Here is a 25,587-nt window from a genome sequence, read left to right on the forward strand (position 1 = left end):
GTGAGTAAAAGAAACAGTCGAAAGGAAAGAAATGAAAGAAAGGAGGGAAGAGGGAGGGAAGGGGGGAGGAAGGAAATGAGAAGAAAGGGAAGGAATATTTCCTGTCCTCAAAGCATTTACTCTCTGCTAAGAGAAACAGATATGAAAATAGGTAATAAATCAAGAATCGCATCTATCTCTTGGTATGCTGGTCAGCCCTTTGAGTACAGTGTGCAGGTGGTGCACTGAACAATTCTAGGGGCATCGTTCACACGGTCAGTGTGGTATGTCTTTGACTTGGGCAGTGCACAACCTGCACGGGTGTATGAGGGAGTCCTTGCCCTGGTGATGATGATTCAATGGGATCATTTGTGCTGAGGTAGTTGTGATTATTGACTATATTATAGTTGAGAAACCTGAAGCTTAAGGAGATTAAATATTAGATCACATAACTGGTAACATAGGATTCTATTCTGAGGGTAATTCGGTCCAAAGTCCATTCTCTCAACCACTACATTTCCCTGCCTATAGCTACTATCTCATTTAGAGAATGTTCACAAAGACCAAATAAACTTCCATGCTGTAAAATCTCTCTGGGAGTGACCTGAACTGTGAAGGTTAATAGGTGGATGTTTGAAGCCTTCAATAAAATAATGTGAGTGACTTCTCTTTCCTCACTTGAAACTGATAACAAACACAACTGCTTATATGAGGAAAACAAACTTCTTGATGAAATTCTCCTTTCCAGGAGGTTTGTGAGACTTCAGCAAATCACCCATCATGTTCCAAACCATAAAGCCAACATTGACGTAAAGTTTATCTTTAATTATATTTAAATCATGAAGCTTAAGTGAATGTGTTGACATTTATACTGAGAAATTCATTAACATTCTAGTAACTCAACCAGCAAATTAATTCTTCAACCTCAGACCTGGAGCACATGAGGGGCTGAAGCACAATTACATACTGATCTTGGGGTGTGGTGTGGCTTGTTCATGTGGGAGTGGGCCAGGTAAGCCTAAAGAAACAGAATCCTCGCCTTCCTAGGAGCAGTTAACTAGATACATATTTTAATTGGTTTTTTATTGTGAAAGAATAAAACAACTGAGCCTCTCTCTCAGTGCTTTCATTTGTCACATCAGATGGAAGTTGAGAAAACCATTGGGAGGGCTAGGATGATCATCTCTATCAATTAATAATCCTGTTTGCATTTTCACATGAACGGAGAACCTTTGTTTCCACTCCAGCAATTCAATTGCGTGCTTCAAGTGATCACACCTAGATAAAGAAAATTCGTCTTTGCTTGTTGTTTCTTTCAGGATCAATCTGACGGTGTTAGATTTTTGTGCTTAAGACTTTACATTCAATTTAGCTGTCAGAGGTGCACGTTTGGGGAATCCTACCTTGCTTTCCTGATGGAGACAGTTCTTTGGCCATCACTTGTGAGCTATGGCGCTTCCCCTAGGACGAGGTACTAAAAACCCTTGTCAAAACACAAAGAATTTCATTCCAAACTGCCTTTCTTTGACCCGTCTGCTGACATAGCCTGCTGAGATAGAGTTTCCTCTTAGTGTGTTCTTCTTAAAATATAAATACATAAAAGTCGAGGGATTAGAGGGAACATTTTTTGAAGTTGTGAAATACTAATTTTTTAAAAAAAATTTTATTAAACTAGTTGATTTACAATATTGTATTAGTTTCAGGTATACAGCAAAGTGATTCAGTTATACATATATATAATATATGTATTATATACATATTCTTTTTCATTTTCTTTTCCATTATAGGTTATTACAAGGTATTGAATGTAGTTCCCTGTACTATACAGTAAATCGCAGAGGAAATATTTTTCATTAAAAATTATCAAGAGCAAAGACTAAGGGGAAACGCCGTGCCAAATACAATTGTCAATCTGAGTTACAAGGGTGAAGGAGCCTGCATGCAGAGCTGGTGTTTCAAAGATAGACCCTCTGGCTAATACCCAAAGAGGAGAGATTGAGATATTCAGAGCTAATTGCACATAATTAGTTTACTCCTCTTCCTTGCCAATTCCACTGTATTCTGATTTTGTGTGTTCTGCCCAAGGCACATCTAGGGTTTCATCAGAGATGCTGAGTAGAAAGAGTTGATGGCATTCCTGTTACCCGTTTATGCAGATGCGATGTGATCTCGAACCGTCTGCAGCCCTGGCAAGGATGCTAATGTGTCTGTGCCATACAAATCGGATTTTTTAAATAATAATAAAAAAAAACTCCTGATGAAAAGAAATACATAAAATAAAATATCTCTCCATCTCCAAGTGAATATGTTTAAGAAAATGTCATGATATGGAGAGGAAAGAGTTTAGTATATTTTTCTTTCTATATTTGTCTGCAGCAGAAGTTTCAACTCACGTGTGGAAAACACTTCCTGATGGGGGTGGGAGGGTGTGGGGGGCACTTCCAGGATCACTCCAAGAATATTTCACTTTTAAGTAGGATTTTACCTTTCTTTCCTGTTTCTGAGCGGAGACCTTTCGTGGTTTCTGACTCTCCATCCCTCCCACTTCATCCCTGTGTCTCTTTTACTATGAGTGTTGGAAACCCTCTTTCACTGAGGATAATACATACTCTTTAAAAAAATCATTTAAAGTCCATCTATGTCATATACACACTATTGTATATAAAATACCTAACTAATAAGGACCTAGTGTATAGCATGGGGAACTCTACTCAATATTCTGTAATAGCCTATATGGGAAAAGAATCTCAAAAAGAATGGATATATGTATATGTATAACTGAGTCACTTTGCTGTACACCTGAAACTAACAAAGCATTGTATCAAAATTGTATCAATGTAACAAATCAACTATATTCTAAAAAAAAATCCATCTATGCCAAATAGAGGTTGAAATGTCTTAATAAAAGTAGTTACAGATGAGTTTGATTAGGAACTTGCCATTTATAAATGAAGCTTAAGACAGAGAAGATCAGGTTATTTCACCTTAAATAAACAGAAGTTATAATTAGAATTATGGCCTTATTCTCAGATAAAGACTGAAACCAGTATTGGTTGAGTGGGAGAGGTAATCTTTCAGAAGGAAAAAGAAAAAACCCTCTTTCAGTTTTGATCAATTTTGAAAAAGTAATCTAGGTCTTCATCAACTTTTATCAAAGGCTTATCTCGTGCTTTTGTTAGTCATGTCATATGTTTTTGAAGTTCTTAAATTGTTATCCTCCTTCTTGATTTTCCCTGAAACACTAACATGTCTGCCATGTCCCCGTTTGTCAATCATTTCATGTGTGAATCAAGTAATGCAAGCAATTCTATCCAAGATTCCACTGGTGGATTTTATTAAATATAACATCTTTCAAAAGAGTAAAAACATCCCTTTGCAGTAGATTTGCATGGTATTTTCCTGTGATTGCATTCTGTATACAAATAGCAATCAACAATGACGTTTAGTTAATTTTTTTAACTTCAATCTGTTTTTTTTTTCTATTTTTTTAATGGAAGTATAGTTGATTTAATTTCTGCTGTACAGCAAAGTGATTCAGTTATACATATATATATACATTCTTTTTCAGATTCTTTCCCTTAGGGTTTACCACAGGGTATTGAATATAGTTCCCTGTACTATACAGTAAGACCTTGTTGTTTAGCCATTCTCTATATAATAATTTGCATAACAATGACGTTTATGATGGACATTTAGGATGCGGATGCTGAGTGAGGAGAGATCATTGAATGAGGTCTACGTTTCTGTCAGTGGCACATCACAGAGTCCTTGTCCAGATACAAGGAGCCCCTATATTTCTTCAAGTATCTTCCCTGCTTTCAGTTTCTTCATTTACCCTTCCTTGCTGCAGGGAAGGCTGGTCTATATGCTTTAGTGTCTTTGTGGTTAACAGGAGCCATGAATACCTTTGTGGTGTGTCTGTTTTCTTGCAAATCTGCAGTAGAAGGTGGTACCCAGTGGAGACAGTCATTGGGTAGGAAGACAGGGGCTCTACCAACAGGAGCTTAAAATTTAAAATCAAGACAGAAGCTTGTATACATACACCGTGAGCATCGGTTCTACCAATTCCTACCGCCCACCCAAGCTCAAGTGTGTCTCTCCTACAACCTAATTTCTTTTGAATCTCTACTGGGGATTCTCTGGTCCACCTCTGATCCTTTCTCAACACTGTAGCCATCGTGATGTTTTCAAACCGTTCATCCTTTTGATGGACTCCCATTTAGACTGTGGGACTCTAGGGCTGCTTTGGCAGGTGGCAATGTCCTGGTGTACCCCAGGATGCCCTGACTGCTAAACTTCATTTGTGTTTCTAAACAAGGACAAACCCATACATGGTTTGACTTCTTGACCCCTAGGGTCCCCTCCATCAGACCCCAGCAGTGGGCCTATCCAGGAAGGAGCCATAGGCTGAAATGCAGACTCTGCAAGCCACTTTTGTCATCAGAACGAGGAAGGCAAAAGCCATACTGCATAGTGGGAGGAATCCAGGTAAGGAATCAGGAATTTCTTGGCCCAGAAGGCGATGGCCACGTTTCCAGGGGAGACCTCACCTCTTCTTGGATTGACTTCCTTGTGGGAGCCTTTCCTGACCCCCACCCATCCGTGGACTGATCTGGAAAACCCTCTTTCCGCATTCCCACTGCAAACCCACCCAGCATGCCCTGGTCAGGAACCTTCACTGGGTGGTCAGATGGAGGTTAGCTGTGGTCGCAAGTTTCAGGGGAGCCTATCCCACACTCCCTACACTGTGGAATGAGCAAGTCATCACCGCCTGCTCCTCTCCCACCATCCCGAGGCCTCAGCAAGAATCCCTCCTCCTGTTCTGTGCATCCCCCCACCTTCATGCCCATTGATCCTACACTTTTACATGGAGGATCGTGGTGTTCAAAACATGGTGTGCAGTTGGGAGAAAAGAAAGGAAATGAGCACTTCTGAACCCCATCTGGTTCACAGAAGGACTCCCTAAGGACAGATAAATCAGAGTAAAGATCCTAGACACACAGCAGGTCTGTGCTTCTCTTTAGAGAGTGTTGGGTGTGGTTCAGCATAATAATAATTGTCATAATAATTGGGGTGTGGGGCTTCCCTGGTGGCGCAGTGGTTGAGAGTCCGCCTGCCGATGCAGGAGACACGGGTTCGTGCCCTGGTCCGGGAGGATCCCACATGCTGTGGAGCGGCTGGGCCCGTGAGCCATGACCACTGAGCTTGTGCATACGGAGCCTGTGCTCCACAATGGGAGAGGCCACAACAGTGAGAGGCCCGCGTACCGCAAAAATAAAATAAATAAATAAAAATAATAAAAATAATTGGGGTTTGCTTTCAGCACCTATAGGGCAGGGCCCAGGATGACAGATGGTTCCACACAATGAAGAATGTCCCTTACTCTGTTTCAAATGCTAATGTTCTGCAGACATTTTGTAGGTCTCATAACCCATCTGAAAGAATGTCACTTTTTGTTTCCATTTTTTTCTCCCATTACAGTGATCTATAATTTGGCTTGACCTATTGTTCCTAGTTCAATTAAGACCATTCTGTACTTTTTTAAAAAAATTGATGTATAGTCAATTTACAATGTTGTGTTAATTTCTGCTGTACAACAAAGTGAGTCAGTTATACATATATATACATTCTTTTTTTTAATATTCTCTTCCATTATGGTTTATCATAGGATTTTGAATAGAGTTCTCTGTGTCATTCTATACTTTTTCTTATCTTATACAAATAAGTCTGGTCTGTGAATTCTTATCCTAGCTGCAGTTTTTATTCCAGGAGTTCTGCCTGCACCCTTGCTCTTTCATTTCCTATTTTTCTTACTCAGAACAGTCTCAGATCAACTCTTAAACCCAAATTTATTTTTTATCAGTGGGAATAAATATGTGCCCATTGCCTAATCTCTTCCAGTGATGATTTTTTCCAAGCATTTACATATTGAAATCAATGTTAGTTTATTATTTTTTTAAGTTTTAATAATTTCCCATTTCTCATGATAAAGAGCAGAGATTTGCAAACTTTTCCTGTAAGGGGTGAGATCGTAAATATTTTCCACTTTGTGTGCCATATGCTTTGTAGCCTGCATATTCTTTTTTTTTTTTTTAACAGTAAGGAAGACTTTATTCAGTGGGGGAATACTACAATGGGATTTTAGCCTGCATATTCTTATTTATTTTCTGACAATGTTTAAAAATGTCAAAGGTGTTTTTAGCCTAAGATCTGTGCGTGGACAAGCTATGGCTGGAATTGACTGACCAGCCATAGTTTGCTGACTCTGGAAAGAAAGATGCTCTGAAGGTGGCTACAAGGACTGTCTCCCTCTACCCACCCTGCATCTCATGCCTCAATTCCAAGCCCTCTGGGTGTTCCATCCACACCAGTTTCTTTTATTTTCTTCAAGCCACCCTGCTCCCCCAAGCACAGGGCATTTGTATGTGCAGTTCCTTCTGCCTGGAACCCATCCTGTCTAGAGATCACAACCCAAGCCCTGCTGCCCCAGGGAACATGTCCATGTCTCCCTGACTACGCCAGGGTCCTCTAACATAGCTGGTATCTCACCAGCTACCTTTGATTCTCACCTTTTCTTACAGTGGCCAATTTACAATTTTTGAAGTGACAACTTATTGCGTGACCATCTTCCCCACTAGACTGTATGCTTGAGAAGAACAAGGATCTTCAGCCATCTGCTCTTTGGGGGTTTGGAGGGGACCCTGAGTTATGGCATTTGCCAATTTCCATCGTGTAAATATTCCCCCCCAGAACCCTCCTACACTGTTGGTGGGAATGTAAATTGGTGCAGCCACTATGGAGAACAGTATGGAGGTTCCTTAAAAAACTAAAAATAGAACTACCATATGACCCAGCAATCCCACTCCTGGGCCTATATCTGGAGAAAAACATGGTCTGAAAGGATACATGCACCCCAGTGTTCATTGCAGCATTGTTTACAATAGCCAAGACAGGGAAGCAACCTCAATATCCATCAACAGAGGGATGGATAAAGAAGATGTGGTGCACATACCCAATGGAATATTACTCAGCCATAAAACAGAACAAAATAATGCCATTTGCAGCGACGTGAATGGACCTAGAGATTGTCATACTGAGTGAAATAAGTCAGATAGAGAAAGACAAATATCATATGATATCACGTTGGAATCTTAAAAAAAGGATACAAATGAACTTATCTACAAAATAGAAATACAGTTACAGATGTAGAAAACAAACCTATGGTTACCAGGGGGTAATGGGGGAGGGATAAATTGGGAGATTGGGATTTACATATACACCTACTATATATAAAATAGATAACTAATAAGGACCAACTGTATAGCACAGGGAACTCTACTCTGTACTCTGAAATGGCCTATATGGGAAAAGAACCTAAAAAATAGTGGATATATGTATAACTGATTCACTTTGCTGTACAGCAGAAACTAACACAGCATTGTAAACCCACTCTACTCCAATAAAAGTTTTTTAAAAAAAGAAAAAAATATTCCCCCCCTAGTCAGTGTCAAGTTACCAAAATGATGTCACTGCGTGTGGAGATGGAAAGAGATGCTCACAATCAGCTTGGTCTGGGCGACCGCTGGATCTCCATCTTTTTAAGCTCACTTTGGATCTGCATCTCTACCACCCAGAAGAGTGTCCAGTAGATAAGAAGAATTACAGAAATATCATTTGAATGAATGAATGAATGAATGAAGTAAATATTAGGACAGAGAGCAATGAAGCACAGAATAAAAGGAAGAAATGCAGCATGATTTCATTCAAGCTGCAACCTTTCCATTTTTCTTCTCTAGAATCACTCTGGTTACCAGACCTCAGAGTATTATAAGGCAGAAACAAGAGGAGGTGAGAAGACAAATTTATGGGGACAAAAATCTCATTATAAAGTACATGCATTAAAGGGATTGAGTATATTTTACTTCATAATGAAAAGTTTTTATTCTGAATATGCTAATGAAAAAGCTAGAAAAAAGATGCCAGTAATGGAAAATTTTAATCCTGTGCTAATGTCTAAGAAGAAACAATTTGAGTAATATCCTTATTTTAATCTTGAAAATGAGATGTGAAGGGAAGGAAAATGAGGACCACGGCTCCTGCATTTGGGAGACGTCTGGTTGCCCATGTCTGGGTCTGATGCAGACTTCCAAAATGCCATTGCAGACAAATATGGGCTTGGTCAGGAGGGTTTCTCCAAGTGGAGCTGGGACAGCTTAGTACCTTGAATAGGGGCACCTCCGCCCCTTCACGCATTCCTCCTTTCTCTTTCATTGCCAGAATCTGTCACATAGCATTTGTCAGTTGCCCTTGGTGTCCTCCTTACTTGAAAAATTCTTTCAGTGTCCCAAGAAGCAGACCCTGAGACAAGCATGTGTGTGCAAGTGATTTATGAAGGAAGAGTTCCCAAGAAACCAAGAAGAGAGCAGAGAGAGTAAAAGAAGAAGAGAAGAACCCGAGCACTAGTGCCATTTTGGAAGTTACGTGCAGGGTGGCTTCAGCCTAATCCCATGGGGAGACTCTGGAGCATGCACAGTGCCCCCAACTGACCCAACTGGAGGCCAGGGAGCTGGGCTTGCCTGCTGCATCATCAGACTCTGGCCAAGGACCATCTCCCAGGGCAGGAAACACTGAGGCACGTGCAGCTCTTTGCACTTGTGAGCAAGATGGCTCCAGAAACTCAAGAAGAGCCATCCAAGGAAAGTCACAGGTTGATATCATGAAAAGCAGAAGCACTAAGATGTGGAGGAAAGGGAGCCCTCCTACAGGGTTGGTGGGAATGGAAACTGGTGCAGCCACTGTGGAGAACAGTGTGGAGGTTCCTTAAAACACTAAAAATAGAGCTACCATAGGACCCGGCAATCCCACTGCTGGGTATACATTTGAAAAAAACAAAAACACTAATTCAAAAAGATGCATGTACCCCAGTGTTCATAGCGGCATTATTTACAACATGGAAACAACCTTAGTGTCCATGAACCAATGAATAGGTAAAGAAGATGTGATGTGTATGTATACACACACACACACAATGGAATAGTACTCAGTCATAAAAGAGAACGACATTTTGCCATTTGCAGCAGCGTGGATGGACCTAGAAGGTATTATACTAAGTGAAGTAAGTCAGACAGAGAAAGACAAATACTGTATGATATCACTTATATGTGAAATGTAAAAAATACAACAAGCGGGCTTCCCTGGTGGTGCAGTGGTTGAGAGTCCGCCTGCCGATGCAGGGGACACGGGTTCGTGCCCTGGTCCGGGAAGATCCCACATGCCACGGAGCGGCTGGGCCCGTGAGCCATGACCGCTGAGCCTACGTGTCCGGAGCCTGTGCTCCACAATAGGAGAGGCCACAACAGTGAGAGGCCTGCATACCACAAAAACAAACAAACAAACAAACAAAAAACCCAAAAAAACCCAACAAGCTAGTGAATATAATTTTAAAAAGAAGCAGAATCACAGATATAGAGAAGAAGCTAGTGGTTACCACTGAGGGGGGGAGGGGCAATATAGGGCTGGGCGCCAGGGAAGTACAAACTATTGGCTCAAGGATGTATTGTACAACACGGGGAATATAGCCAATACTTTGTAATAACTGTAAATGGAAAGTAACCTTTAAAAATTGTATAAAGACTAAAAAACCTAAAATTATAAAAAGAAAAAGCACTTGAAGCCAGGGGTAAGGCATGTGGAAATGATGAAGGGATATGAGGGGATTTGGGGGGAACCCTGACACTGTCCACCATAACTGGCTCCCCAACCATAAATGGCTCTCATTCATATGACCTCTAGAAAGTGTCCTGAAGTTTTGGGAAGAAATCTCCAACTCTTTCCTAAGGACTGTGATCTGAAGGTCATTCAGATATAGATTCGCCCTCTCTCCGGCTTTACTTTTGTTTGCAGAAATTTTACCCATTTATCTTTTAGAGAGCCATCTGGAAAAGCCTAAGTTGGAAATGGAATTTCACTCTCTTCTTCCCCCGCCCACCCCAGGAGCTTACTTGCGGTGGAAGCCAGTTGCCCACGTGTGTGGTGGCAGAACGCAGTCTGATCACTGGTATGCTTTTGTAAGGACCTACCATGATATGTTGGTTTTCTAAACTGGAGAGAAATACAGGTAACTTCAAGATGCATTGACTTGCATCTCAAACACTTAGCTCTTAACTGTTCTAGGGCTAGCAGGTCTGTGTCTGCTTGGTTTCTCATCTCTCCAAATGAATGGTAGGCTTCCGTATCTAAAGCTCTCATTTCCCCATCTCTGCTTTGATTTATCGACACATCACGGAACTTAAAGAGTTGTCTGAAGACCATCAAGACATGCTCATCTCAAAGCATCTTTTTACAGAAATGTCCCAGCTTTGCTTGTGCAGAATTCACTCAAAGCATCCAGTTTGGGAGTCTTGAAGAAGCCCTATGTAACGTCCTGACCTGTGTTTCTACTGGGGGGTGAGAAGTTGCTTTAATGAGCCTCATGCTAATGAGCATGCCTGTCCTCACACTGGAAAAAGAGGTGGGAGGGGTTGGAACCCAGTGATCAGGAGTGGGCATCCTGTGACCAGATCGCCTGGCTCCTGCACACAGTAGCTGGGTGACCCTGGACAAATAGTTTCCCCTTCTTGAGCCTAGGTTTCTAGTCTACAAACTGCGAGTAGATAACAGTTATTTATTGGAATATGTTGAGGGTTGTGTGACGTAAGACATAAAAAGCCCTTAAAACAGTGCTTATCACATTAAAAGTACTCAATGAAGGTTAGTTGTTCCATCACTCTGGAAAAAGAAGCATGACAATCCCAAAACAAGGCTTTTCTTCTTGTTTGAAAATGATGCCCTTTCTTGGACTTGGGATGCACTGAGGCAGTCCTGCAAAGCCTCACGTTTAGTTTTCTTTCTTAGAGTTTGGAGCCGTGGACCTGGAGGATGTGGTCATTGCCTGTGTCTGAGCTGACCCAGAGTCTTGTTCCCTGAAAGGGCATTTTATTTTCCTTAAATTTGGGGAGGCCTCAGGCTATGTCACCAACCGTGTGTCTTTATTCAAAGGGAGCCCTTCCTAGTGAAAAAAACCTTAGATTTTAATTAAAGTATAGTTGATTTACAATATTGTGTTAGTTTCAGCTGTACAGCATAGTGTTTCAGTATTTTTGTAGATTTTATTCCATTGTAGGTTATTACAAGATAATGTGCATGATTCCCTGTGCTATACAGTTTAAGTCCTTGTTGCTTATCTAAAAGGCTTAGATTTTGAACCCAGTGTACCGAGGGGCCCATGTAGAGGAACGTTATTGGAAAATGAGAAGAGTTCCTCAAATCGAGGAGACGTTATTCATCTTCTCTGTCAAAGAGAATAAACTACAAAACATCCCTCTAAACCCACACATGTGGAGCCAGTCAGCAGGGATCTGAGGTGCCCATGAGAGCCTCTGCATTCCTTCCTTTGCTGCCACTTCTGTCATCCTCCATACAAAGGACAGCTGCAAGCAAGACAGGGCAGGAAGGTGGCTTCTTAGCTTACCTGTGCTGGTAACAGCTACACCAGTGGGAGAAACTAAACCTGCAGGCAGCTCCATGCCCACAGTGTGCTGAGGCCTCTATGTGATCCAGCCCTGAGCCTCTCCGTGGGTGACTGCACTGTTCTCCAAGCAAACCCTGCCCACACTCAACAGCAGTACCACCTTCCAGATGGAGCTCACACATCGAGCGTTGCCCATCCATGTTGCTAACTATTTGACTTGCCCATGGGGGGTGGACAGCAGGGAGGTAGGGAGGGTGGGGCTGGGTGTAGGGCCACCAGAAGTGGCATCTGAATGCTTTATGCTTATCCAGCCCCCCCTGCCCCCCTTGGCTGGAACTCTGTTCTTGTCCCTCCTCACTTTCACACTCAGGGACATCGGAAACCCTGAATGTTTCTTCTTCTTGGTTCATCTGTGTCTTCACGTTTTTACTGACCATGTTTCCCAAATCCACTGTCTTAGGACATTCTATTTCTAACACCAGTACATGCAAAATACGTCCAAGAGCATGGATATCCACATAATTAAACCTTTATAAACCTCTAACACAGTTGTTCATGATTCTGGTTGCATAATAGAATCACCTGGATAAAAGAACAGACAGAAAGATGGAAGGAAGAAAGGGAGGGAGGGAAGAGATAGAGAGAGAGAAGGAGGAGGAGAAGAAGTAGAAAGAGAAAGAAAGAAAGAAAGGGAAAGAAAGAAGGAAAGAAAAAGAAAAAAGAAAGGGAGAGAGAAAGAGAGAGAATGAAAGAAAGAAAGAAAGAGAAAGGGAGAGAGAGAAAAAGAAAGAAAAGGAGAGAGAAAGAAAGAAAAGAAAGAAGGAAAGAAAGAAAAAAGAAAGGGAGAGAGAAAGAGAAAGAAAGAAGAATGAAAGAAGAAAAAATGAAGGAAGGAAAGAGGGAAAGAAGGAAAGAAAGAAAGGAAAATGGAAGGGAAGAAAGAAAAGAAAAGCAGAGAAGAGGAAAAAGAAAAGAGAAAATAAAACAAAACTGGTGCCTGGCACCACTCAGGAACAATCAGAAATCTGAGTGGTGCCTGGCCATTGGTTTATTTGTAAAATTCCCCCAGGCAGTTTTTTGTTTGTTTGTTTTTTGTTTTTTTTGACGTGTGGCATGCGGGATCTTAGTTCCCTGGCCAGGGATCAAACCGTGCCCACTGCAGTGGAAGTGGGGAGTCTTAAACACTGGACCACCAGGAAAGTTCCCCCTGCCCAGGCAAGGCTAATGCCTAGGTAAAGTGGAGAACCACCACATGTAAAATATGCAGACACATTATATAAAATTCTACTTAATTCTACTCTATTTATCTCCTATAACACAGCAGATACCAGGCATTATCCTCTGTGCTAGCCACACAGGCTAAGCATGGCTACTCTTTTCAGGATGCTTCAGGCTAAAACACACACTCCAACTGCAAAGGTACAGTCCTTAGCTTTCCAGTTAAACATGAAGAAGTGGTAAATATTGCCAAATATGCAAGCGTTCTGGAAGCTCTCAAGTGCTAAATATTTACAAAAAGTTATTAAAATTCAAATTTCCACTGACTCGACAAGACACACATGATGAGCTATTCCAAAGCTAGATCACCATATGCAAAATTTACAGAGGAAATTGTCAGGAACCTGGTGCACACCCTCCTGCATCAGAAATATTGAGAAGCTCATGCAAGCTAAGGAATCATTCAAGAAAAACATACAATTTCAGGATATACAACCTTCCTAAAGTTTGCTGTGGTCTCCAGGTTAAGAATTCACAACTTAGGGTGTTTTCATCAGTGCGTCAGATAGAGGAAAGTTAGCTCAAAAGAAACTGTGTTTTCTTTACATCTTGCCCAGACAAGGGATCTAAGGGAAAAGAGAAAATCAAACTTGATAGGACAACCATGCAAGGTTACTGAAGGAATAAAATTAGAGGAAGTAAATAGAGCACTTTAAAAATTATTGCTGATGTTATTCTTCTAGGTGGGTCTTGTGGAATGGGAAGAATTTGACTCTATGGAGAGATGGATAAAGGTATTTCTGATAAAGTGAACTCCATGAGTGAAATGTGGGGAGATGGCGGTACGGAAAGTCCCATATTCCACTGGAGGCCAGGATTGTTCAGTTTGCTTGAGGTTAGTGCACCTGGAAGGAAAAAACAGGAGGGAACAGTGTAGAGTATGGAGTAGGGTCATGTTACTGCATATGAGGAATTACTGCTCTGAAGGAATTCCCATACACCTCTGTTGTGGAGCTGAGTTTCTGAATTCAGCTCGTACCAGTTCTACTCTGCAACTCTCCCTTTCTTTGTGATTAAACATAGAAGGCAAGGCTCAGAACGGCCGAAAGAAGGATTGTCCCATTTCATGATCAGGAGAGGAATACCGACAAGCTTGTGAATTCCAAATATAAAAACCGGGATACATTCTAGCATCACAATCCCAAATTTCCTGTACTTGTGGAAACCCTCGTTTGAAGTTCCAAAAAGACAACAGTATGTGTCTTAGGAAAAGAAACCTAGAGAGGGAATCAGTCCACTGTGGCTGACACAATTTGTTTCCAATTCTTATCACAACCACTGTTTACCTTAAAGAGTTCAACATCTTTCTTTCAAAAGCCAAGAGAGAGTGAGTCTTGTAGGATTTAAAAACCAGGTGCCTCTCTATTTCTGTGTTATAAATAAGTTCATTTGTACTCTTTTTTTAGATTCCACATGTAAGTGATATCATATCATATTTGTCTTTCTCTTTCTTCTGACTTACTTCACTTATTATGATAATCTCTAGTTCAATCCATGTTGCTGCCAATGGCATTTCATTCTTTTTCATGGCTGAGTAGTATTCTATTGTATATATATCTATAGATAGATAGATAGATAGATAGATAGATAGATAGATAGATAGATATCACTTTTTAAAAATAAATTTATTTATTTATTTATTTTTGCCTGTGTTGGGTCTTCATTGCTGTGCACAGGCTTTCTCTAGTTATGGCAAGTGGGGGCTACTCTTCATTGTGCTGTGTGGGCTTCTCATTGCGGTGGCTTCTCTTGTTGTGGAGCACAGGCTCTAGGCACGCGGGCTTCAGTAGTTGTGGCATGCAGGCTGAGTAGTTGTGGCTTACGGGCTCTAGAATGCAGGCTCAGTAGTTGTGGCACATGGGCTTAGTTGCTCCGTGGCATATGGGATCTTCCCAGACCAGGGCTCGAACCCGTGTCCCTTGCATTGGGAGGCGGATTCTTAACAACTGTAGCTACTCCTGTTCTGTGTGAGAGAGCGGTGCTCATGCAGGAATTTAACCTCTGTGACGGGGGCTGTCTCTTTGGGCAGTACTTCTGATCTTCATTCTCTGTTTCTTGCCCTCCTCCTCCTCTTCTTGTTTCCTTCCTCCCTCCCTCTCTCCTCTTATTCTAGTCACCCCTGATATCCCAGTATCCCACCTCATCCCTTACTTTAAGAAGGAGGGTCCCCGAAATCACCACCATTTATCTCTGAGCTTTGTATTGATACATTTGCATGGGTTTGATGGTGTGATAGAGAAGTCTCAATAGCTTGGTCATATGTATATAAAAGGCCAAACCTTTTGTCCTCCTAAATGTCAGACTCAGTGGTCATTTTGCAATTATGTGAAATTCAAATCTCTAGAGAAGGATCTGATAGGTGGAAGTGGCTTTGGTCACGAAGGGTTAAAAGGTGTCTCTCCTTGCTGCCTCCCAGGTGAATTCTCACCTCTGTTTCTTCACTTCTTCCCTCATGGAGTGGCTGGCACCACCTCTTCCTTTTTTTTTTTAACCTGTCACTTAGAAGAGCACAGATTTTATAAAAGCAGACTATGAAAAAGAAGAAGTGGTAGCCAGTAAATTAAACTAACCAAAATAGCTGCAAAAAGCATCCTGATACTCTAACTTGGATTCATTTCTGGATACGTGTTTCTAGAAAACCCAGACTGTCTAAAAACTAATCATTGTCAGAATTACTCCTATATCCAGGTAACATCTGGCTACTTCTCTTTGTTCATCCGTGTGGGTCCTGTGGTCCCATTCTCCTGTTCATGCCTCAGCTCTGATTCTCTGCCATTCTCTCTCACCCCCACTGGGTAACAAAGCCACATCACCCTCAAAGTCCTTTAAAATTCTGTGCATACAACTTGAATGGACCGTGGCTTTGGAAAATCCAATATAGGCAGCAAAAAGATTTCTGGGAGTGAGGGAAAGAATCCTATCCTCCATCCTCCTAGAAGGAGTACGGGGAAGAAAGCATTTAGGAAATTCAATCAGCATTTCCTGTAATTATCCACAAACACCTGTCCTGGGGACTCTGAGAGGCTCACAGAAAACAGGAGTTGGGAAGTTTGGGTGATGGTGTCTAAGGCCAGGCCAAGGCTGTGAATCTTGTTAAAGGTTGTTTGTTCTTTTGGGGTTCGAATTTCTTTTTTTTTTTCCTTTCTTTTTTTATTGAAGTATAGTTGTATAGTATAGAAGTATAGTACAAAGTTGGGTTAGTTTCAGGTGTACAGTAAAGGGATTCATATATATTCTTTTTCAGATTATTTTCTGTGATAGGTTATTACAAATATTGAATATAGTTCCCCATGCTAAATGGTAAATCCATGTTGCTTATCTATCTTATACATAGTAGTGTGTATCTTTTAATCCCAACCTCCTAATTTATTCCTCCACTCCCATCCCTGCTTTCCCCTTTGGTAACCACAAGTTTGTTTTCTATGTCTGTGGGTCTATTTCTGTTTTGTAAACAAGTTCATTTGTATCATTTTTTTAGATTCCACATATAAGTGGTATCATATGATATTTGTCTTTCTCTGGCTTACTTCACTTGGTATGATCATCTCTAGGTCCATCCATGTTGCTGCAAATGGCATTATTTCACTCTATTTTATGACTGAATAGTATTCCATTGTATAAATGTACCACATCTTCTTTATCCATTCATCTGTCAGTGGACACTGGGAATCGTGTTTCTGACAAGCTCTTTGCAGGGACGATGTGAACACACATTGAAATAGTTCATGGCCTGCCAAGGGTGCCCACCCAAGTCCTCAAAGTTGTTCTCTCCTTCTCTCCAGTGCGGAGGGTGCCTCCTATGAAGTCATGCAGATCGACGTAGAAATCCAGGAGCCCAGTGACCCACCAGCCACACAGCTTGTTACATGGCAGGTTGAATATCCAGGAGACATCACGTCTGACTTGGGCGTCTCCAAGATCTACGTGAGCCAGAAGGACTTGATTGGCGTCATCCCACTGGCCATGGTAAGAATGTCCCTGCCCTGGGCTGTTAATACAGACCTCAGGGAAAGGCAAGGTACCACACCGTGACCCAAACACAGTGGGGACATATCAGTGAGCTCAGAACCAGGGTGGGGGAAAACTGAAAGATGAAGTTACTGCAAATCGCCAATTCTGAAAAAATGTTTTTCTAAATAGTATCTTTAGAATATTCTTGAGAAAGTAATCAAAATCCAGGAATTAGATTTGGGTCTTCCATTGTATGAAAAGTATTAATGATTTAATCAAGATGTTTGTATGATACATTGGAGACTGTTCAAGGATCTCAAACACATACACCTGCAGAGACCAAACAGATCAAGTATCTGAGTGAAATGTGGCAGGTGACTTGACAAACACCTACCCAGTGAAAAGGCCCTGCCATGTTTGCCATGAAGGAAAAGCAAGCCGGATTCTGAATTCTTAATATCTACTGACTTTTCAAGAGACGCCGTTAATATAGTTTTAATGCGAAACACCAGTTTGTTCCTGTTAGAACTAATTTTGTTTTAATCAAGCTTATTTAAGAAAGAGTTAACTATAATTCATTCACAGGCCATCCATGTATAACTTGTCATCTACCTCTAAAGGATTTAGGATTCTAGGTCTGTCCACATGTTTCCTAGGATTTGTGGAACAGAGGTGGGCTTTCGTCCTTGAAAGGACCCACCCCCTGGTTGCTATGCAACAGAATACATTGCCTGTGGGAAGACTAATCACCCAGGTTCACCTAAACAAAGCACACTCATGCCCTCTCGAGCCCCGCCTTTCCCCGGGGCCTCTCTGCAAAGGAATAACACATTTTCTTCATGTGAATTTTCCCAGTTCAAGTGCCTTGGGATTGTGAGTCCGCGGACGGTAACTTGCGCTTTCTCCTGTTACAACAGTACTTTCACTGTCGGAAGTGAGGGGTGGGTTGACCTATCCGTCGACAGCCTGCTCTCTCCCCCTCACCATCTATTAGGAACTATTGACAAGTGTTATTATGTGGCTGTGAAAGGACGTCAGGAATCAGTCTCTCAATACAAGGTGACGCGGACAGTGGCCTAGTGACAATAAGTTAGTTATTATGCTGTTCATTAGGAAACGCAAAGTTGTTGAGGTCCTTCAGTTGATGAGGGCTCTTCTTAACGATTTCTTTTATGTTAAAGGCACCGAGCCTCCCCGGGTACATTAGTTCCTGTATGACAGCAGCAGTCCTTCGTTTAGGCTATTAGTGCTTCTGTTACTGGGGATGGCGAGACCATTCGTCTCAAATAAGTAATGACTTGAATTTGCTCCCTTTCGGCACCTTTGCTCTGATGAGCTTTTAGTGGTGCTCTGAGCGGCTTCCATTGCTTGGCGCTGCATCGGGCGGTGTGCTTGGTTCCCTTGCTCAGCATTTCTCCCGCCTGGACTGTCCACCTGTTCCAAACCCCCTCGTGCTTCACAACTCACAGGAATCCCCACGCTCACAAGAGCCTCTTTCCCTGTCCGCCGCTGGTCTCTGAAACCGTTCTCACCTTACGTCAACGTTTCTGGCTATGATACGTGTAATCACAGAAGTGTGTGTAATGGCAGAGCTAGAAAGAATCTCAACTAAGACCTAGCTGACCCTTTTATCAGCTAGGAATTGCAGTTGGCCGAGAACAAGCCCTAACCATAACCCCTACCGTAACCCTAACAAACCCCACTCCACTCTACCCAGGCCAATAGTGGCTTTAATACAAGTAGGTTTCTTCTTTCATGTAAAAGAACTCCTAAAGTTGGTGGTCTAGGGCTGGTATGGTTCCCCATGCTATCCGAGATTCAGGCTCCATCTTTATTTCTGCTTCAACAGTCAAGGGTATAGATTCCATCCTCATGGTTACCTCATGGTCCAAAATGGCTGCTGCAGTGCCAGCCAGCATATCCATATTCTGCTTACCAGAAAAAGTAAGAATGCAAATCAAACTGAGTCAGTTCCTTTTCCCTTGCAAGAAGTCTTCACAAGAATCCAACATAATATTTCTGGGTATATCCAGTTAGCCAGAACTTGGTCATATGGATGTACTTAGTTGGAAGAAAGGCTTATAAATTGATTTTTTAGCATGGCACATTGCTCAGGTTTTGTTACAAGGGAACAAGAGGAAAATAGGTATTCTGAGGTAATGAGCAGTATTTGAAACAATCCTCCTCCATTTCCACATGAGGAAACTGAGGCTCAGAGAGGTCCCTCATCCCGGCACCTGAGTGTTTTCCATTCTGTATTCATCTTTATGAGCCTCCTGTTGTATTTTTTAGATTCCACATATAAGTGATTTCCTACAGTATTTGTCTTTCTGACTTATTTCATGTAGCATAATGCCCTCCACATCCATCCATGTTGCTGCAAATGGCAAAATTTTATTCTTTTTTATGGCTGAGTCATATTCCATTGTGTATATGTACCACATCTTCTTTACTCATCTGTTGATGAACACTTAGGTTGTTTCTGTGTCTTGGCTATTGTAAATAATGCTGCTAGGAACATTGGGGGATGCTCACGATTCTTGAACTGAAATGAACGAATTACATTAAAACATGTTTGGTCTGGGCTTCCCTGGTGGCGCAGTGGTTGAGAGTCCGCCTGCCGATGCAGGGGACACGTGTTCGTGCCCTGGTCCAGGAAGATCCCACATGCCACGCAGCGGCTGGGCCCGTGAGCCATGGCCGCTGAGCCTGCACGTCCAGAGCCTGTGCTCTGCAACGGGAGAGGCCACAACAGTGAGAGGCCCGCATACCGCAAAAAAACCAAAACAAAACATGTTTGGTCTGATGAGTTTTTACTAATACTATCTGAGCATCTTCCTCTGGAACTAAGAGTAAAGTCTTCAGAGTACCGACCCCCAGTCTTTTGTATTTGGAGTGTTCTGAGTCTCTTTTCCAGAGAAAGCTGCTTCATTTCACCTTTGACTTGACTGGTAAAAGGACTTTTGCCATTTTTAGGGGGGTTACCTTCCATAAACAGACCTTTTGCCATTTTATTTCATCTTTACTTTGTTTTTGTTCATTATGCATTCACTGAGAGATTTTGAAAGACGTCTGATATCATTGCATCTATTTATCTACTCATCTCTGTTACACATTCTTGAAATGTTAGAGAGGCAGAGGGAAGGCCAGTGCACCTGGACCACGATAAGTCCATGAGGGGAGAATACTTTGAGTCGAGCTCAGGGTCCCACAGGGGCTTGTAAGCTAGAATGAGGTGAATCTTTAAATGTGATGGGGAGCCCCTGGAAAGTTTTCAGCACAGCAGCTGCTGCACTGATGTACCTTTTTAGAAGAGCACTATGTTGAGAGCAGATTTGGGAGGGCACCCCTGTGTTCACAGCAGCACTACTCACAATAGCCAAGACATGGGAACAGCCTAAATGTCCATGGACAGATGAATGGATAAAGAAGATGTGGTACATATACACAATGGAATATTACTCAACCATAAAAAAGAATGAAATGCCATTTGCAGCAACATGGATGCAACTAGAGATGACCATACTAAGTGAAGTAAGTCAGAAAGAGAAAGACAAATACCATATGAGATCACTTCTATGTGGAATCTAAAATAGGACACAAATGAACTTATTTACAAAACAGAACCAGAATCACAGACATAGAGAACAGACTGGTGGTTGCTGGGGGCTGGGGGGCAGGGGTTGGGGGAGGGATGGAGTGGGAGTTTGGGGTCAGCAGATGCAAACTATTATGTATAGAATGGATAAACAACAAGAGAGCACAGGGAACTATATTCAATATCCTGTGATAAACCATCATGGAAAAGAATATTTTTTAAAAGTATGTATATATATATATATATATATATATATATATGTAACTGAGTCACTGCAGTACAGCAGAAATTAACACAACGTTGTGAATCAACTAGACTTCAATTTAAAAAAATACAGTGTGGAGCAAAAGAAGCAGGGGTGGGTGGAAACTGTGTGGTTATATTTACATAAAGTTCAAAAATCAGGCAAAACTAAACCATAAAGCTAAGGGTAATGGCTACCTTTAGGAGAGAGAATTCATGGAGATGTACAGTTATGATCTGTGTATTTTTCAATGTATTATGTTAAACTTGTTTAAAATATATTAAACATTATTGGCACTGGCAAAAAAAAGTTGTAGTTTTAGACCCAACCCCAAAGTTCTGTATATCTCCATGATACCAACACACAAACTTGAAATGTTTAAAGGATTTTCTATTATAAAATATCCTATGATTTACCTTTTTGCCCTCTGATCTTTGCACACATCTCTGATTAATTCCCTGAGATAAACCTTTAGAAATACATTTGAATCAAAGGATGGGAATCAAAGGATTTGCAATACTATGTTTTTTTGATAACGGTCACCAAACCACCTTCTGTAAAGTTTAACCAATTTACTATTCCACCTGCTGTGTGTAATGATACCCATTTCCTTGCAACTTCACTAACACAGAATATTAAGATCATAAAGTAGACCATTTGTTAAGCAAAACTTATATCTCAGTGTGGCTTTGATTGGCCCTGTTTTGTTTACATTTTAAACATTTCCTTATTAAACACTTGATCTTAGCCACCTTTCTTTTCCTATTGGAAATTCAACTTCTTCTTATTTTGTCATTTAAAAAAGTATTTTTTTCATTGTTGTTTAAAAACACAAAACATTAAACTTACCATCTCGATCCCTTTTAACTGTACACTGTATTGCTGTTAAATATTTTCACCTTGTTGTGCAGCAGATCTCCAGGATGTTTTCATCTGGCAACCCTGATACTCTACATTCACTCAACACTAGCCCCCATCCTCCTACTCCCAGCCCTTGGAAGCCACCTTCTATTTTCAGTTTCCATGTATTAGTGATACCAGCCTTTTGATCGACATACTGCAAATATTCCTCCCAATTTACCGTTTGCCTTCTGATGTCGCAGATCATATATATAATAGCATGCAGACGTTTGGGGGGAAGATATTTGTTTGGTTTTTATGTAGTCAACTCTACTGATCTTTTCCATAATGGACATTCTTCCTCTCCCCCTAATTATAACCAAGAAGAAAAAACATGCCTGTTTTACGTGTTCTCGTAAAACCTCCAAATATTAAAATACCCGCACACAGCATATTTGAATAGGTAGAACTGTAATCTTCAGAAAAGAATGCTAAAAGTAAATGCAGTTGTGACTCCTTGTACTCTTATTAAGGATTTGAGATCAACTCGGGAGTGAGCACATGACCCACTATTCTTTGTAGGATGTATAATTCCATCTCCAGGAAAGCTTTGAGATGAGATGCAGTTAAGCCCTTCCATTCAAAGCTCACTTTCCAAAAGACGTTTATTTCTTCCTCGATATTTTGCATATTTTTTCCTGATGTCTATGGCCTTAAAACCTTTTCTTTTTTTTTTTTTAATCCGTTCATGTATTTCTAGGACTTTTATCACATTAGTCTTTTTTTCTGTTCAGGAAATGATGCCTTACTATCTCGTGGGTAAATCTTTGTTGTTGTTGTTTTGTTTTGTTTTGTTTTGTCCTTTGGGATATAATTCTGAGGAAAAGGTCATTAAGTGAGCATCACCATTAATCTAATTAGTGCGTATCTGTAACTGCATGTCAGTGTCAGATTCTGGAGAGCAATGTTTGCATTTCTTAGAAGAGTTGGAACACATCCTTCTGGGGTGGCAGGGGGTGCCCAGTTTCTCAAGCACTTCATTATTCTTCTCTCCTATCTGCCTCCTGAGTTTCCACTGAAATAAGTGTTTTGAGCTTCCTCCAGGATTCAGACATGATGATACTGATATTCATCACTTTGAATGCCATACCAGCTAGTGGAATATCCTTTCAAACATATTGACATGTGCTCTTTATTTTAAAATAAAACAAACATTATTTTCATTCCTGTTGGGCAGTGGCTGTTCAGGTACCATAACTGTGGTAGCTGTTCTAAGTGTGGGATGGACGTGTGTGACTCAGCTCTGCTCTGGTTTGTAAGGACACACCGTTTTACCGTGTTGGGTTTCTGATGAGTTTCTCATTTCGCTGTGTCTCAGCCTTGACCACTGAATTTTAGTGATCGGACTTGAGTTGTGACTTTAGATGGAATGTAATCAGGAGATACAGTCTGGACAGACAGGTTATCCTTGAAAAAAATCAAAGGAGGACTCTCGCCCTAAAGTGATTTGACGGTGGCAGCCTTTCATGGTGTCTACATAAGATGCTATAAGAGTACAGGTGTGTCTCCCAGACCCAGGCCTGCAGCTGCTTGGAGAAGACCAACAGAGCTTTTTAAGCAAGATCAAAGAGTCATACGTGCCATGTACTCTTTGTGAGGTGCAATCTGATGTATTGCAAGCCTTTCCACAAATGTGACGCTCATGGGAGCACAGATACAACTCAGACTTCTCTGTATAGCCCGCCACCCATGCCACCTCCTCCAGGGGGTCCTCCTGGATCCTTACAGCCAGACGTGACTCTTGTTGGCTCTTCTGCTCTGTCTACCACATGATTTCCTTGCTCACATCGAGGACAGTAGTCAAGTTGGGGAATTTAGACACTCCTGAGTTCTTTTTTCCCATTGAGATCACACCATTGGAAGCCAAAATGGGCAAGAGCCATAGCCAAGATGCTTCGGAAGACCTAAACTCAGGATGTCCATTTGACCTTCCAAGTCTTTCCTTACGTGAACTTATTGTTTGAACCCCACCTAAACCCTTCTGATCTCCAAGTCTCTCTTCCAAAGTAGAAGCAGCTAGACTCCAGTGCACCACTCCTGACTTTCCATTTATTTCCAACTCAAATGCCTTCTTCTCTTGAGCTTGCATTATGGGCCTCTGTAACCCAGACAGTGGCAGGTAGGAGCCATGCAGTTAAGACTTCACCAGACCCTTCACTTACTTGATTGAATCTTGAGTTCTTTCTTCTATAATTCTTGGGATTCCAAGAAAGTAATCATCAAATAACATCATCCCTTCTCATCTTATTTGCATCTTCTTAAATCTTGCTGATCAGGGCATGTCCTCCTAAATCTAGGATTCAGTAGAAATTACATTTCTGTAAACCTCACAGACAAAACTCACCCACGTGTTCATAACCATATAATTTACTGTTGTAAAGCTTCTGATGAAATAAATGCATTTTCAGTAAGCTTTCCTGAATTGAATACATTTCTCTTGTTAAATAAAATGAACTGCCTTTTCATCCACTGCACCCTCCCCTCATCTTTAGAACCCTCAGGACTTAATCTTCTGGCTCATCCGCCTTCCCTGAATTATCTCCTGCCAACTCTGTGATTGTTATCAAATGATGTCCCCTTCCCGTTTGTACACCTGGCAGAAGGCAGGGCACCACTCATAGTAGAAGCACAGAGAACAGTCTTACCACCCACTGGGATACATACGGGTCTGTGGAATAGGGTCACACTGGCTGCTTCATCCCCCATCACTTGTGAACTTAGCACAGGTCGTTGTCCATGACAGTCACCTTCTGAGATCAGAACTTGAGAAAAAGCTCCCAAATTATGGGAGGAAACTGTCTTTTCTGGCTCCAGTAATGGTTTCTTTTTTAATTTTTGGCATGAAAGCAGATTCTTGGCTCCTTTTTATTTGACTTTTCGTGATACCCTTTTTCTGTGTCAGCCTGTTAATTAGTGCGCCAGATACCCTCTGTTGTTTTCCTCAAGACTTTTTGAAAATTCAGTCACACTGAATAGCACAGCACTGCTTTGATTTTTACACTTTCTCAACCAAGTGCAAATTAAGATGCTGCAACAGGCCTTGAGAAAAATCTCTGCTCCGAGACGCACTCTTGCTTTGTGTTTCTGCTGAGTCACCATGACCCCCCCCCCCCAAACAGCATCAGTAATAATGACACCAGGTACCTACTGTTTATTATGTACCAGGTATGGCTCTAGGTACCTCCTTCTAGGGATTAACTCCTTCAGTTCTAACAGAGACCCATTGATGCTGGTACTACTCTTATTCCCATTTCACAGATGGATGAAAGCACACTGTGTTTGAAGAATGACCCCGAGTGATTCAGCTGAGAAGCTGAGCTGGAAGTAGTTTCTAGACTGACGAGCTCCAGAGTCTGTGCTCGCAACTCGTGCCCTGCACCGCGAAAACAAAGTTAGGTGAAAACGAAGTTAAGGCTGTTGACCAGTTCAGTATACAAAGAGATCTTCGGAAAATGCGAACGCAAGAAAGCACACTCATAAAAATATGAAATTGAGAAGTCTTACTGAAATAGGAAAAGTCATCTGAAAATGAATTATTGATTACGAATAGAGCCACAGCCTTTTCTTTTCGGCCCACTCTGCTGCCGTTGATGCTCCCTAAGGAGCTGTCCTCTCCAGAGGTGATTTATAATGAGACAGAAGCGGCTGCACCTCAGGGCTTTGAAAGACACATGGTACAGAACTAATCGGAGACTTACTGCTATTGGTGCCTGTTGTGTGGTTATTACAGCCCCAGAGACTGTACAACCAACTGCTCTCAGTGGACAAATGCTCATCATGTAACTCATGTTGTAGACACTACAGAAAGGCAGTCCATTCACAAAACATGCACTGAGTTCCCTCTACGTGCCAGGCACTGGCCTTTGTGTGGAGGGGATAACAGAGCTCGTATCCCGCTCAGGGGAGGTGGCTGGTAAATAAGTAAAAATGTACCATATGATCCAGCAATCCCACTCCTGGGCATATATCCAGAGAAAACTCTAATTTGAAAAAACACATGCAGCCCTATGTTCATAGCAGCACTGTTAACAATAACCAAGACATGGAAGCAACCTAAATGCCCACTGACAGATGAATGGATAAAGAAGATGTGGTATATACATACAATGGAATACTACTCAGCTATAA

The 25,587-nt window shown here is 41.5% G+C and overlaps 1 protein-coding gene across 1 annotated transcript in view; it reads left to right on the forward strand.

Annotated features, from left to right (window-relative positions):
* Nucleotides 1–25,587, forward strand: part of TMEM132D (transmembrane protein 132D) — a 632,768-nt gene that overhangs the window by 417,850 nt on the left and 189,331 nt on the right. The window contains exon 4 of the mRNA XM_060119302.1: nt 16,549–16,732. Coding sequence (XP_059975285.1) covers nt 16,549–16,732 — 184 coding nt within the window. The remainder of the gene's footprint in view (nt 1–16,548; nt 16,733–25,587) is intronic.

Source organism: Mesoplodon densirostris, chromosome 15 (assembly GCF_025265405.1).
Source record: "Mesoplodon densirostris isolate mMesDen1 chromosome 15, mMesDen1 primary haplotype, whole genome shotgun sequence".
NCBI classification, from domain to species: domain Eukaryota; kingdom Metazoa; phylum Chordata; class Mammalia; order Artiodactyla; family Ziphiidae; genus Mesoplodon; species Mesoplodon densirostris.